This window comes from Hemiscyllium ocellatum, chromosome 24, assembly GCF_020745735.1.
Source record: "Hemiscyllium ocellatum isolate sHemOce1 chromosome 24, sHemOce1.pat.X.cur, whole genome shotgun sequence".
Classification (NCBI taxonomy): Eukaryota; Metazoa; Chordata; class Chondrichthyes; order Orectolobiformes; family Hemiscylliidae; genus Hemiscyllium; species Hemiscyllium ocellatum.
The window spans coordinates 87,783-104,548 of NC_083424.1; the positions used below are offsets into that span (position 1 = coordinate 87,783).

The 16,766-nt window shown below is 45.7% G+C and overlaps 1 protein-coding gene across 6 annotated transcripts in view; it reads left to right on the top strand.

The window, feature by feature from the left end:
• The window catches only part of scarb1 (scavenger receptor class B, member 1), a 114,259-nt gene that overhangs the window by 55,831 nt on the left and 41,662 nt on the right, over positions 1 to 16,766 (top strand). For all 6 annotated transcript variants that reach the window (XM_060843891.1, XM_060843892.1, XM_060843888.1 and 3 more), the window contains one exon: positions 9,005 to 9,123. In XM_060843891.1, coding sequence (XP_060699874.1) covers positions 9,005 to 9,123 — 119 coding nt within the window. The remainder of the gene's footprint in view (positions 1 to 9,004; positions 9,124 to 16,766) is intronic.

Genomic DNA, 16,766 nt, shown 5'->3' on the forward strand with positions numbered 1-16,766 from the left:
AAGCACTACTACAACAGCCCACTGTGTTGGAGGAAGTTGATTGCATGTGTAGAGTATTGGCTCAGGGCAGGAAACTGAATTAATCACTGGTTCTTTTTCAGGTTAGTGACCAGTGGGTTTCTCAGGGATCAGTGCTGAGACTGTTGCTGTTTACAATAAATATTGATGACTTGGAGTCGTAGAGATGTACAGCATGGAAACAGACCCTTCAGTCCAACTTGTCCATGCTGAATAGCTATCCTAAATTAATCTAGTCCCAATTGCCATCACTTGCCCCATACCTCCCTATCCTTTCCTATTCACATACCCATCCACATGCCTTTTTTAAATGCAGTAATTGTACCAACCTCCACCACTTCCTCTGGCAGTTCATTCCATACACGCATCGTGAAAAAATTGCCTCCCTAGGTCCCTTTTGTTTTAAATCCCCTCTCACCTGAAACCTATGCCCTCTAGTTTTGGATGACTCCACCCCAGGAAAAAGACCTTGTCTATTTATCCTATCCATGTTCCTCCTGATCTTACAAACCTCTACAAGGTTACCCCTAAGCCTCCGATGCTCCAGGGAAAACAGCCCCAATCTGTTCAGCCTCTCCCTGTAGCTCAAATCCTCCAATCCTGGCAACATCCTTGTAAATCTTTTCTGAACCTTTTCAAGTTTCACAACATCTTTCCGATAGGAAGGAGACCAGAATTCCATGCAATATTCCAAAATTGTCAACCACCTGATGAAGGAGCAGCGCTCCGAAAGCTAGTGCTTTCAATTAAACCTGTTGGACTATAAGCTGGTGTTGTGATTTTTAACTTCATACCAAACACCACCTTCAGTATCCTATCTACCCGTGACTCCACTTGCAAGGAACTATGAACCTGCACTAAGGTCTTTGTTCAGCAACACTCCCCAGAACCTTACCATTAAGTATACAATTTCTGCCCTGAATTGTCTTTCCAAAATGCAGCACGTCACATTTATCTAAACTAAACTCCATCTGCCACTCCTCAGCCCATTGGCCCACCTGATCAAAATGTCGTCGTAATCTGCGGTAATCTTCGTCACTGTCCACTACATCTCCAATTTTGGTGTCATCTGCAAACTTAACAACTATACCTCCTATGTTCACATCCAAATCATTTATGTAAATGACAAAAAACAGTGGACCCAGTACCGATCCTTGTGGCACATCACTGGTCACAAGCCTTCAGTCTGAAAAGTAACTCTCCACCACCACGCTCTGTCTTCTACCTTTTGAGCCAGTTCTGTATCCAAGTGGCTAGTTCTCCTTGTATTCCATGTGATCTAACCTCGCTAACCAGTCTCCCACGAAGAACCTTGCTGAATGCCTGACTGAAGATATGGATTATGTCCACCGCTCTGCCCTCAATCCTCCTCGTTACTACGTCAAAAATCTCTCTCACATTAGTGAGATGTATTTTCTCCCGCACAAAGCCATGTTGACTATCCCTAATCGGTCTGTGCCTTTCCAAATACATAAAAATCTTTATCCCTCAGGATTCCTTCGTGCCCACCATTGTCAGGCTTACTGGTTTATAGTTCCTTGGCTTTTTTTTTAAACCACCTTTCTTCAACAGTGGTACCACGTTGGCCAACCTCCAGTCTTTCGGCACCTTGCCCATGGCTATTTATGATACAAATGTCTCAGCAAGGGGTCCAGCAGTCACTTGCCTAGCTTTCCACAGAGTTCTGGGGTACACCTGATCAGGTCCTGGGAGTTTATCCATCTTGTGTTTTTAGATATCCAACATCTTTACCTCCTGTAATGTGGACATTTTTCAAGATGTCACCATCTGTTTCCTCACATTCTATATCTTCCATGTCCTTATCCATGGTAAACTCTGGATGCAAAGTACTCATTTATAATCTTCCCCCATCTCCTGCATTCCACTCATAAGGTGCCTTGCTGATCTTTCAGGGGCCCTATGCTCTCCCTAGTTACCCTTTTGTCTTTTTAATGTAGTTATAAAATCCCTTTGGATTCTCCTTAACCTTATTTGTCAAAGCTCTCATGTCCCCTTTTTGCACTCCTGATTCCCCTCTTAAGTATACTCCTACTGCCTTTATACTCTTTTATAGGGATTCAGTCGATCTGTCCTGACTATACCTGGCACATGCTTTCTCCCCCTCCTTAACCAAAATGTTAATTTCTCTAGTCATCCAGCTTTCCTGACACCTACCAACCCTGCGATTTACCCTGACAGGAATATACCATCTCTGGACTCTTGTTATCTCATTTTTCAAGGCTTCCCATTTTTCAGCTGTCTGTTTACCTGCAAACATCCTCCTGCAATCAGCTTTTGAAAGTTACATAGAACATAGGAAAGTACAGTGACCCTTTGACCCACGATGTTGTGCCGAGGATCGATCCTAATGTAAAGTAAAATAAGCTAACCTACACACCCCTCAACTCACTGCTATCCATGTGCATGTCCAGTAGTCGCTTAAATGTCCTTAATGACTCTGCTTCCACCACCACCGCTGGCAACGCATTCCATGCATTCACAACTCTCTGCATAAAGAACCTACATCTGATGTCCCCTTTATACCTTCCTCCTAATATCTTCAAACTATGACCCCTCGTACCAGTCAATCCTGCCTTGGGGAAAAGTCTCTGGCTATTGACCCTATCCATGCCTCTTGTTACCTGTATACCTCGAACAGGTCACCTGTCGTCTTCCTCCTCTCCAGAGAGAAAAGTCTGAGCTTAGTCAACCTCTCTCGTAAGGCAAGCTCTCCAGTCCAGGCAGCATCCTGGTAAACCTTCTTTGCATCCTCTCTCCGAAGCCCTCTGTCTTTCCTATAGTAGGGCGACCAGAACTGAACACAATATTCCAAGTGTGGTCTCACCCGGGACTTGTAGAGCTGCAGCCAAGCCTCACGGCTCTTAAACTCAACCCCTCCTGTTACTGAAAGCCAGAACGCCATATGCTTTAACAACCCTATCCACTTGGATGGCAATTTTGAGGGATCTATGTACTTGAGCACCAAGATCCCTCTGTTCCTCCACACTGCCAAGAATCCTGTCTTTAATACCATATTCAGCATTCAAGTTCGACCTTCCAAAATGCACCACTTTGCATTTATCCAGGTTGAACACCATCTGCCATTTCTCAGCCCAGCTCTGCAGCCTGCAATAGCCTTCTATACTATCAACAGGACCTCCAACCTTTGTGTCATCAGCAAATTTACTAACCCACCCTCCAACCTCCTCATCCAAGTTCATTGTAAAAACTACAAAGAGCATAGGCCCAAGAACAGAGCCCCTGCAGGACCCCACTCAACACTGTCCTCTAGGCAGAATACTTTCCATCTACAACCACTCTCTGCCTTCTGTCGGCCAGCCAATTCTGAATGCAGATAGCCAAATCTCCCAGTATCCCATACTTCCTGACTTTATGAATGAGCCTACCATGGGGAACCCGATCAATGCCTTGCTGATTTCCTTATATACCACATCCACTGCTCGACCTTCGTCGACTTAACTTAACACCTCCAAGAACTCAATAAGGTTTGTGAGGCATGACCGGTCCCCAAAGCTATATGGACTGCCTTTAATCTCACTATGCTTCGTCAAATAGCTATAAATCCTATCCCTCAGAATTCTTTCCAAAATTTTGCTGACCACAGACGTAAGACTGACTGGTCTGTAATTGCCAGGGTTTTCCCTATTCCCCTTCTTGAAAAGAGGAACAACATTCATCTCCCTCCAATCCTCTGGTATGACTCTGTGGAGAGTGAGGAAGCAAAGATCTTCGCCAGCAGCTTAGCAACCTCCTTACTCACTTCCCGAAGCAATCGGGGATAAATCTGGCCTGGCCCTGGAGACTTGTCAATCTTGATGTTTGCCAAAATTTCCAGCACATCAATTTCATCAATTTTGATCTGTTCAAGCCTGTATCCCAGCTCCTCAAAGTTCTCATTCACAACAAGGTCCCCTTCCTTAGTGAAAACCAAAGCAAAAATCTCATTTAGGGCCTCCCCCATCTGTTCAGACTCCATGCACAAGTTCCCTACCCTATCCCTAATTGGCCCTACCTTCTCCCTGATTGTTCTCTTATTCCTCACGTATGAGTAAAATGCCTTTGGATTCTCCCTAATTCTTCCTGCCAAGCCTTTCTTGTGTCCCCTCCTTGCTCTCCTCAGTCCATTTCTGAGCTCCTTTCTAGCAAGCCTGTAATCCTCTAAAGCTGTGCTAGATCCTTGCTTCCTCCACCTTATGTAAACTGCCTTCTTCCTTTTGACGAGAAGCTCCTTTGTTCTCGTCATCCAAGACTCCTTAATCTTACCCCTTCTTACCTGTCTCAGAGGAACAAATTCAGGCATCACTCGCAACAACTGCTCCTTAAACAGTCTCCACATGTCTGCTGTGCCCTTTCTGTGGAACAGTTGCTCCCAGTCTGTATTTCCCAATTCTTGTCTGATAGTATCTTAATTTCCTTTTCCCCAAATAAATGTCTTTCCTCGGTAACTGCTCCTTTCCCTCTCCAAGGCAATTGTAATCATTGTCACCAAAGTGCTCTTCTACCATGAGATCTGACACCTGTCCTGGCTCATTGCCGAGCACCAAATCCAAAATGGCCTCTCCCCTCATCGGCCTGTCTGCATATTGAGTAAGGAAACCCTCCTGAACACATCTGACAAAAACGGCTCCATCCAAACCATCTGCATTAAGGAGGTTCCAGTTGATATTGGGAAAGTTGAAGTCACCCATAACAACAACCCTGCTACATCTGCATTTTTCCAAAATCTGCCGGCCTATGAGAACTTCAATCTCCCTACTGCTATTAGGGGGTCTGCAGAAAGCCCCCAATGAGGTGGCTGCTCCCTTGCTGTTCCTAACTTCCACCCATACTGACTCAGTAGATAAACCTTCCTCAACAATCTTCATTTCTGTAGTTGTGGTGCGCACTCTGATCAGCAATGCTACACACCCTCTTCGTTTTCCACCCCCCCTCCCCACCGTTCTTTTTAAACGTTCTAAACCCTGGAACATCTAACAACTATTCCTGCCCCAGTGAAACCTACGTCTGTTATGGCCACAACATCATAGCCCCAAGTACTGATCCATGCTCTAAGTTCTTCACTCTTATTTGAGACACTGCTTGTATTAAAGCAGACACACTTTAACTGATCCCTTTATTTCATCATATGAGGAACCTTTCCGATAGATTCACTACATCCTGTCACTGCTCCATCTTCAACTACCCACCTCTCAGATATGTAGCTCTGAGAGCAAGGTGGCTTAGTGGTTAGCACTGCGCCAGGGACCCCGGTTCAATTCCCACCCTGGGGTGACTGTCTGTCTGTGTGAAGTTTGCACATTCTCCCCGTGTCTGCGTGGGTTTCTTCTGGGTGCTCCAGTTTCCTTCCACAGTCCAAAGATGTGCAGGTCAGGTGAATTGGCTGTGCTAAATTGCCCCTAGTGTTAGGTGCATTAGTCAGGGGTAAATGTGGGGGAGTGAGTGTAGGTGGTTGCTCTTCAGAGGGTCGATGGCCCAACAAGTCCACAAAGTGCCTGTTTCCATACTGTAGGGAATCTAATCATTCCCACCCCCTTGTCAAACTAGTTTAAACCCTCCCAAACCACATGAGCAAATCTCCCACCCGGGACATTTGTGCCCCTCCAGTTCAGGTACAACCCGTCCTTCATGTACAGGTCCCACCTTCCCCAGAAGGTATCCCAATGGTCTAGGTATCTGAAGCCCTCCCTCCTTCACCAGTCTCACAGCCACGAGTTAAACTGCATTCATTGACTGTTCCTCACCTCACTATCTTGTGGCATCGGTAGCAAGCCTGAGATCACTACTCTACTCGTCCTGCTCTTCAGCTTCTAACCTAACTCTCTGTAGTCACTTTTTAGGTTCTCAATTCCTTTCCTGGCTATATCATTGGTGCCAAAATGTACCACGATTTCTGGCTGCTCACCCTCCCCCTTCAGAATCCTGTAAACCCAATCGGCGACAAAATATCTTCCTGGAGTCCCGTTCCTGACCACAAAATCTCCTGTCAATCTGTATAATTATTGTCTGTCTCTATCTCATTGTCGGGTCTCTGTCGGGTCTCTGTCGGGTCTCTGTCGGGTCTCTGTCGGGTCTCTGTCGGGTCTCTGTCGGGTCTCTGTCGGGTCTCTGTCGGGTCTCTGTCGGGTCTCTGTCGGGTCTCTGTCGGGTCTCTGTCGGGTCTCTGCCTCTCTCGCTCTGCCTCTCTCGCTCTGCCTCTCTCGCTCTGCCTCTCTCGCTCTGCCTCTCTCGCTCTGCCTCTCTCGCTCTGCCTCTCTCGCTCTGCCTCTCTCGCTCTGCCTCTCTCGCTCTGCCTCTCTCGCTCTGCCTCTCTCGCTCTGCCTCTCTCGCTCTGCCTCTGTCTGTCTCCACCTTCCCTTCTGAGCCTCTGTGCCAGCGACCTTGCTATGCAAGCAGAGCAGTATCCAAAACGGTCTATCTTTTGCTAAGGGGAACGGCCACAGGGGGTCCCTTGCCCAGTCTGTTGGTTCTCTTTCTTTCTCCTGACTGTAACCCAGCTGTCCTTATCCTGTGTCTGGGGAGTGACCACCTCCCTGTACATCTTCTCAATTTTCCCCCTCAGCCCCCAGGATGATCCATAGTTCATCCAGTTCCGGCTCCAGTTCCCCAACCCGGTTCTCGACAAGTTGGAGTTGGGTGCACTTCCTGCTAATGTGGTTGACTAAGACATGTGAAGTGTCTCTCCCCTGCCGCATTCTGCAGGAGGAACATGCAACTGCCCTAACATCCATATCCCACTATGCTGAAAGCCCGCACAGGACTAAACAAAGGAAGAGAATAAAAGAAAATGAAATGAGAGAACCTGAAAACTTACCGAGTTTACAGACTCTTAGTAAGGTTAGAGGTGGTGGGTGGGAGGGAGGCCCTATGGTGTAGGGTCTCAGGTTTAGATCTCACCCACTTAAAAACTTCCAGCAGCCCTCGTTCCTCTCCGCCCCCTCTCCTCACTGCTTTGTTCAAAAACAGTTTGCTTTTTATTCACATTCCCAGCAGTCCTCCACTCCTCCCTCGGACCTCTCATCAAAAATTCTTGCCTAATACCATCAAAATTAGCCTTCCTCCAATTTTGAACTTCAACTTTTAGATCTCGTCTATCCTTTTCCATCACTATTTTAAAACAAATAGAATTATGGTCGCTGGCCCCAAAGTGCTGCCCCACTGACACCTCAGATACCTGCCCTGCCTTATTTCCCAAGAGTAGGTCAGGTTTTGCACCTTCTCTAGTAGGTACATCCACATACTGAATCAGAAAATTGTCTTGTATACACTTAACAAACTCCTCTCCATCTAAATCCTTAGCTCTACGGCAGTCCCAGTCTGTTTGGAAAATTAAAATCCTGGTGGAAGGAAGCAAATGTACGAAAGCTGAATTTACAGAAGATACAAAATTGGGTGGAAAAGCGGATTGCGAGGGATAAAACACTTTACAGAGAGCTATTGATGGATTTGGAAGATAATGTAGAAAAACGTGATCATTTTGGAAGGGACAGCAAAAGAACGGTATCATGTACATAGAGAAAAATTGCAAAAAGCTGCAACACAAAGGAATTGAGGGAAATTGTGCATGACACAAAAAGCTACCATATAACGGCGGCAAGTAATCAGGAAGGCTAATGGAGTGTTGGCGCTCATCTCAGAGGTTGGAGTCTTACTGCAACTGTACAAGGTGCTGGTGAGGTCACTTCCAGTGTACTGAGAGTAGGTTTGATCCCCTTATTTAAACAAAGATATTGTTTCATTCGAAACAGTTCACTAGGATGATCCCTAGGGTGAGGGGATGGTCTCATGAGCAAGCATTAAACAGGTTGGAACTCTCCTGGAGTCTCAAAGATTAGATTACTTAATATTGGCCCTTCGGCCCAACAAGTCCACACTGACCCCCCCCCCCCCTGCCCGAAGAGCAACCCACCCAGACCCATTCCCCTACGTTTATCCTTCCACCTAACACTATGGGCAATTTAGCATGGCCAGTTCCCCTAACCTGTATGTCTTTAAACTGTGGGAGGAAACCGGAGCACCCAGAGGGAGCCCACACAGACACACGGAGAATGTGCAAACTCCACACACAGTTCTCTGAGGTGGGAATTGAACCCGGGTCTCTGGAGCTGTGAGGCAGCAGTGCTGACCACTGTGCCACCGGGCTGCCCCAAGAATGAGAGGTGATCTCATTGAAACCAGTTCTTAAGGAGCATGACAGGGTAAATGCTGAGAGGATGTTTGCCCTCCTGAGTGAGTCCAAGACCAGAAAGCAAAGAAAGGGGTGTCTGTTTAAGTGAGATAAGGAGGGACTTCTTCTCTTGGAGGGTTGAATGTCTTTGGAACTCCTTACCAGAGGGCAGTCACGTCAGTGTCCTTGTGTGTATTTAAAATCGTGATTGATAGTTTCTGGATCAATGGGGGAATCGAGGGTTGCGAGAAAAAGGCATGAAAATGGACATAACGTATGTCGTGGCTGACGCAACATTCTATTGAGTGATGGAGCAGGATCAAGGAGCTGAACAGTCTGCACCTGTCCCTCATTTTTATGGGGTTATGGTTGTCTTAGGTCTCATGTTACAGCATTAGAGTCTGTGCAATGCATCATGAATAGTGAGTGAGCAGAAACCGTGCATGTATTAATAGGTTAAATATGGCACAAAAAAGAAGAGACGAGAGACTGAACAATATCTGGGTTTGTGTTGACAAATAGTAAGTAATGCTTGTGTCACAGAAATGCCAAGCAATGACCATTGCCGCTTAACGTTGCCACCACTGAACCCCCACTAACAACATGCTGGGGTGACCACTGACCACAAACTGAACTGGACTTGCCAGAGGAGGTCACAGGACTGGAACACCATGGCAAGTAACTCATCTCTTGACTCCTCAAAGCCTATCCCCCATCAACAAGACACAAGTGAGGAATTTGATGGAATACTCCTCACTTTAATGCTCTGTGTAATATGGTTTTGTTTTTTCTGTTCTTCAGATTCTCAAGTCTTTATCTCCCAGCCGCATTTCTACAATGCTGACCCTGTGCTATGGAAAGCTGTTGATGGACTAACTCCCAATGAGGAAGATCATGCACTCTTCATTGAGATCCATCCTGTGAGTATTGTAGTGAATGATGTTTAGTTATATGTTGGGATTAATGATCTGTCTTTCATTTACTTGCCAATTATAAATATCCACAGTGTCAAGTAATTAATCAGTGATTTTAATTTTTCTTCTGTACCCAGGTTTGTAACTGTACCTTAATCAAGAGTTGAATAATTGAACAGTTCTCTGCAGTAGTTAGTCACATCTTGTCTGTGTTTATGCAATATTTGAGAAATTATAACATAAAGAGAAACAGATGTGGGCCATTCAGCCATTCTGGCCTATTCTATCATTCACCAAAATCCATAGCTTTTCTGCAACCTAAGGTACACCATTCTGTGTTGTCTCCATATTTATTTATTTATTTGGTGTGACGGGTGGATCGGGTGGTGTTGGACCTAGAATAAAAGCAGAAGAGGAGAACAATGAACTCTGGATATAAAAGAGTTGGGAAGGTTGTAATACTTGACAGATTGATCTGCATTTGCAACAACAATTGAGGCATCTCTTTGAGCATTCTTGGAAACTTCTGTTCCACATAGTCCTTGCCAAACTGAAGAATGTGGCTGAACATGTCGCAGGTAGATAGGATAGTGAAGAAGGCGTTTGGTATGCTTTCCTTTATTGGTCAAAGTATTGAGTATTGGGAGGTCATGTTGTGGTTGTACAGGACATTGATTAGGCCACTTTTGGAATATTGTGTGCAATTCTGGTCTCCCTGCTATAGGAAAGATGTTGTGAAGCTTGAAAGGATTCAGAAAAGATTTACAAGGATGTTGTCAGGGTTTTCACTGGAGTGTCGGAGGCTGAGGGGTGACCTTCTAGAGGTTTACAAAATTGAGGGGCATGGATAGGGTAAATAGACATGATGTTTTAGAATATAGAACATTACAGTGCAGTACATGCCCTTCGCCCCTCAATGGTTCCACAGGTCAGCACAACAATCTGAAGCCTGTCTATTCTACACTATTTCATTTTCATCCATATATTTATCCAATGACCATTTAAAATGCCCTTTAAAGTTGGCGAGTTTGCTACAGTTCCACATCCCGACTATTGAGTTAAGAAACTACCTCTGATATCTGTCCTATATCTATCACACCTCAATTTGAATCTATGTCCCCTCGTGTTAGCCATCTCCATCTGAGGAAAAAGGTTTCCATCCTATCTAACCCTCTGATTATTTTGTGTTTTAATTAAGTCGCCCCTCAACCTTCTTCTCTCGAATGAAAACAGCCTAAATTCCCTCAGCCTTTCCTCATAAGACCTTCCCTCCATCCCAGGCAGTATCCAAGTAAGTCTCCTCTGAATCCTTTCCAAAACTTCCACATGTTTTCTGTTAGGTGCGTTAGTCAGGGGTAAATGTAAGAAAATGGATCTGAGTGAATTGCTCTTTGAAGGGTCAGTGTAGACTTGTTGGGCTAAATGGCCTGTTTCCATGTGTAGGGAATCTAATCTAATCTAACGCACCCAACACTATGGGCAAATTAGCTTGACCAATTCACCTGACATGCACATCTTTTGGAATGTGGAAGGAAACCAGAGCACCTGAAGAAAACCCATGCAGACATGGAGAATGTGCAAATGCCACACCGATAATTGCCTCAGGCTGGAATTGAACCCTGGTCCCTAGGGCTCTGAGGCAGCAGTGCTAACCATTGAGCCACCGTGCCGCCCCTCTGATCTCTCTGTTCATCTACACTATCAAGAATCTTACTATTAGCCTAGTACTGTGTTTTCCAAAGTGAATCACCTCACACATTTCCACATTAAACTCCATTTGCCATCTCTCAGTCCAGCTCTGCAGCTTATCTATGACCCTGTGTAACCTGCAACATCCTTCAGCGCTATCCACAACTCCACCGACCGTATTGTCTACAAATTTACTAACCCACCCTCTACACCCTCATCCAGGTCATTTATAAAAATGACAAACAGCAGTGGCCACAAAACAGATCCTTGCAGTACACCATTAGTAACTGAACTTCAGGATGAACATCTCCCATCACCCACCATCCTTTCTGCTCTTGCAGCTAGCCAATTTCTGATCCAAACCAATAAATCACCCTCCATCTTATGCCTCCGTATTTTGTGCAATCCATGGGGAACCTTATCACATGCCTTACTGAAATCCATGTGCACCACATAAACCACTTTACCTTCATCCACCTGTTTGGTCACCTTCTCAAAGATTAATGGGGCACGTCCTACCCTTCACAAAACCGTGTTGACAATCCCTAACTGACTTATTCCTTTTCTAGATGATTATAAATCCTATCTCTTATAACCTTTTACAACACTTTACCCACAACCGAAGTAAGGCTTACGGGTCTGTAATTACCAAGGTTGTCTCTGCTCACCTCCCTGAACCAGGGGACAAAATTTGCTATTCTCCAGTCTTCTGTCACTATATTCCTGTGGATAATAACGACATAAAATCAAAGCCAAAGACTTTGCAGTCTCCTCCCTGGTTTCCTAGAGAATCCTGGGATAAATCCCATATGGCCCAGGGAACTTGGCAATTCTGGAAAGTATAAAAATAGATATCATCTCCTCCTTGTGAACCTTAATCCTATCTAGATTCTGGATCAGTGGTGCTGAAAGAGCACAGCAGTTCAGGCAGCATCCAACGAGCATCTAGTCTAGTAGCCTGTATCTCAGTATTCTCCTCAACAGCATTGTTTATTTTCTGGTGAATACTGACGAAAAACACTCGTTTAGCGCTTCCCCAATCTTCTCAAACTCCAGTACAACTTCCCACTACTAACCTTGATTGGCCCTAGTCTTTCTCTAGTCATTCTTTTATTTCTGTTGTACTGATAAAGTTTTAGGATTTTCCATGATCCTATCTGCTAACGTCTTCTCATGTCTCCTTCTGGGACTACTTAGCACTCTCTTTAGATCATTCCTGGCTAACTTGTAACTCTCACATCTCATCCTAACATAAGCCACTTTCTTTCTCCTGACAAGAGAATCATCTTGGAGTCATAGAGATGTACAGCACGAAAATAAACTCTTTCGGTCCAACTCATCTATGCCGACCAGATATCCCAACCCAATCTATTCCTTGCTCCAGCACCCGGCCCATATCCCTCCAAACCCTTCCTATTCGTATACCCATCCAGATGCCTTTTAAATGTTCCGGCCTCCTCCACTTCCTCTGGCAGCCCATTCTACGTGCACCACCCTCTGCATGGAAAAAGTTGCCCCTTAGGTGTCTCTTATATTTTCCCCTCTCACCCTAAACCTATGTCCTCTCTAGTTCTGGACTCCCCCCCCCCCCCCCCCCCCCCCCCCCCCCCCCCCACCCCAGGGAAAAGACCTTGTCTATTTACCCTATCCATGCTCCTCATGATTTTATAAACCACTGTAAGGTCACCCCTCTGGCACACCACAGTTCCCTCACTTGACCACTTCGTCCCTGTTTGACAGGTACATACTTATCAAGGACACACAGTAGCTGTTCATTGAATAAGCTGTACATTTCAATTGTGCCCATCCCTCCAGTTTCCTTCCCTATCGTATGTATCCTAAATCTTGCCTTATTTCATCCTAATTGCCTTTCCCCCAGCTATAACTTTTGCCCTGCAGTATATACCTATCCCTTTCCATCGCTAAAGTAGACGTAAATGAATTGTGGTCACTCATCCAAAGTGCTCACCTACCTCCAAATCTAACACCTGGCCTGGTTCATTGTCCAGTACCAAATCCAATGTGGCCTCACCCCTTGTTCGTCTGTTTACATATTGTGTCAAGAAGCTCTTCTGCATACATTGGACAAAATCTGACCCATCTAAAATTCTTCAACTATAGTATTTCCATTCCATATTTGGAAAGTTGAAGTCCCCCATAACTACGATGTTACTCTAGCTCCTTTCCTCTACATCGCTGGAACTATTTGGAGTCCTATTTAAAAAAAACTCCTAACAGGGTGACTTCTCCTTTCTTGTTTTAGCCCAGATATCCCAGTAGGCTACGACTCAAGCATCCTTTCTGGCACTGTAATACTGTTCTTAACTAACAATGCCGCACCTCCCCCTCTTTTACCATCTTCTATGTTCTTACTGAAACATCTAAATCTTAGAATCTGCAACAACCATTCCTCTCCCTGCTCTACCCAGGCCTCTGAAGTGGCTACAACATTGAAATCCCAGATATCAACCCATGCTGCAAGTTCATCCACCTCATTCCGAATGCTCCTGGCGTTGAAATAGGCACACTTCAAACCACCCTCCTGCTTGCCGGTGAACTCTTGCGACCTTGAAACCTCATTTCTGACCTCTCTACTCTTAACCTCCTGGACACTGGAGCTACAATTTAGGTTCCTAACCCCCCCAATCCTTCCGAAGAGCATGAGCAAATTTCAAACTCCAGGATTTTGGAACCCCTCTGGTTCAGGTGAAGACTGTCCTGTTTGTAGAGGCCAACCAAAACCATCCATGTCTGTAGCCATGTGTTCAACTTCTCTCACTCACTCTCTCACCTCACTCTCTCACTCACACTCTCTCACACTCTCTCTCTCACACTCTCTCACACTCTCTCACACTCTCTCACACTCTCTCTCACTCTCTCTCACTCTCTCTCACTCTCTCTCACTCTCTCTCACTCTCTCTCACTCTCTCTCACTCTCTCTCACTCTCCCGTCGTCCTCACCTCGCTAGCAAATGTCAGGGGCAACAGACCAAAGACGACAACTCTGTTCGTTCTAGCTCTAAGCTTCCATCCTGGCTCCCTGAAGGTCTGCCTTAAATCCCCATCTCTCTTCCTACCAATGTCATTGGTGCCAATGTGGACCATGACTTGGGGCTGGTCCATCATTCTCCCCACCCCCTGCAGCAAGAATCCCAAAAACACAATCAGAGACATCATGGACCCTGGCTCCTGGGAGGCGAGACTCCTCCCCCAACTACGGAGTCTCCATTGACTCATGCTTTGCTATTCCATCCCCCGCACACACCCCCCCCCCCCCCCCCCCCCCCCCCCGCCCCCAAACCCACCGAGGGACAAGCTTTGTGCCAGAGACCCGTACACCATGGCTTACCTCTGGTTGGTCGTACTCCACCACCACCCCTCAACAGTCTCTAAAACGGTATACTACTTGTTGAGGGGAACAGCCACAGGGATCCCTGCACTGCCTGCCGGTTCGCTTTCTGTCCACTAACTGTAATCCATCTGCCTCTTTCTCGTACCTGAGGTGTGACTGTCCGGGTTGCTGAGGGCAGGAACAGGGTGTGGCTGAGGAACTGGTGCGGGAAGCGAGGAATTCTTGGATCACTGGGGTATGTTTTGCGGTGAGGATAAATTATACAAGAGGGACAGGTTGCACCTTGAGGGGGAGGGGGGGTGGAAAACCAGCATTTTGGAGGCAGGTTGGCCACTGCAACACAGGTGTGTTTAAACTAAGTAGGAGGGGTGGAGGGGACAGACTGGAAATTCAAGGAGGAAATTAAGGGGAAATTGAGAATAAGAGAAGTTAAGAAAGACAACAGAATTAAAGGAGCAGAAAACTTGGGATCATACAGTATGGTCAAGTGAAATAGGGTTTGATAGGGTGAGGGGAGTAACAAATTAAACATATATATGAATGCACGAAGTATATGAAATATGGTATACTAGCTTGAGGTTTAGTTGGAAATTGGCATGTATGGTTTTTGTGGGGATAATAGGCGTGGCTTCAAGTGGACAGGGCCTGGGAAATCAGTATTCAAGGCTATCCGTGCTATTGAAAGGACAGACAGACAGACAGGGTGGGGTGGCCTTGTTGATGAGGAATGATATTCAGTCCCTTGGGAGGGGGGGGTGGAAATGTAGAGTCAGTATGGATAGAGCTGAAAAATTCGAAGGGTAGAAAGACCCTAATGGGAGTTATCTACAGGCCCCTGAAAAGTAGTCTGGATGTAGGGTGTAAGTTGAATAAGTAGTTGAAATTGGCCTGTCGCAAAAGTTTTGCTACAGTTATGTGGGATTTCAACATGCAGGTAGACAAGGAGAATCAGGATGGTACTGGAGCCCAAGAAAGGGAGTTTGTGGAGTGCCTCTGAGATGGATTCTTAGAACAGCTGGTGCTGGAGCCTACCAGGGAGAAGGCAATTCTGGATCTGGTGTTGTGCAACGAACTGGAGTTATTTGGAGATAGTTACTATAATGAGTTTTAATCTACAATTTGAGAGGGAGAAGGGAGAATCGCAACTGTCAGTATTGCAGTTGCACAAAGGAACTATGGAGCTATGAGGGAGGAGCTGGCCAAAGTTCAATGGCTCAATACCCTCACAGGGATGGCAGTGGAACAACAATGGCAGGTATTTCTGGGTATAATGCAGAAGGTGCAGCACCAGTTCATTCCAAAGAGGAAGAAAGATCCCAAGGGGAGGCAGGGGCAGCCGTGGCTGACGAGGGAAGTTAAGGACTGTATAAAGATAAAAGAGAAGTATAACATAGCAAAGATGAGCGGGAAGCGAAGGACTGGGAAACGTTTAAAGAGCAACAGAGGATAACTAAAAAGGCAATACGAGGAGAAAAAAAGAGATACAAAGGCAAACTGGCCAAAAATATAAAGGAGGATAGTAAAGGCTTTTTTAGGGATGTGAAAAGAAAAAAAAAATTGAAGACTAAAATTGGGCACTTGAAGACAAACGGGTGAATTTATTACTGGGTACAAGGAATTGGCAGAATAGGGTTAAATAGGTACTTTGGACCTGTCTTCATTGGGGGAGATACAAGCAATTTCCCAGATGTAATAGTGGCTGAAGGACTAGGGTAATGGATGAACTGAAGGGAATTTATATTAGGCAGAAAATGGTGTTGGATAGACTAAGTCTGAAGGCTAATAAGTCCCAGGGTACTTAAGGAAATGGCTCTAGAAATCATGGATGCGTTGGTAATAATTTTCCAATGTTCTATAGATTCAGGATCAGTTCTTGCCGATTGGAGGGTGGCTAATTTTTTTTAGATTAGATTACTTACAGTGTGGAAACAGGCCCTTCGGCCCAACAAGTCCACACCGACCCGCCGAAGCGCAACCCACCCATACCCCTACATATACCCCTTACCTAACACTGCGGGCAATTTAGCATGGCCAATTCACCTGACCTGCACATCTTTGGACTGTGGGAGGAAACCGGAGCACCCGGAGGAAACCCACGCAGACACAGGGAGAACGTGCAAACTCCACAGAGTCAGTTGCCTGAGGCGGGAATTGAACCCAGGTCTCTGGCGCTGTGAGGCAGCAGTGCTAACCACTGTGCCACCGTGCCGCCCCCAGTGTTGTCCCACTTCTCAAGAAAGAAGGGAGAGAGAAAACAGGGAATTAAAGACCGGTTAGCCTGACATCAGTGGTGGGAGGGATGTTGTAGTCAATTATAAAAGATGAAATTATGACTCATTTGGATAGCAGTCACAGGATAGGTCAGAGTTAGCATGGATTTATGAAAGGGAAAGCGTGCTTGACTAATCTTCTGGAAGTTTTTGAGGATGTAACGATGAAAGTGGACAAGAGCGAGCCAGTGGATATCGTGTACCTGGACTTTCAGAAAGCCTTTGATAAAATCCTACATAGGAGATTTAGTGAGCAAAATTAGGGCACATGGTATTGGGGCAAAATGCTGACTTGGATTGAAAAATTGGCCGTCTGACAGGAAGCAAAGAGTAGTGAT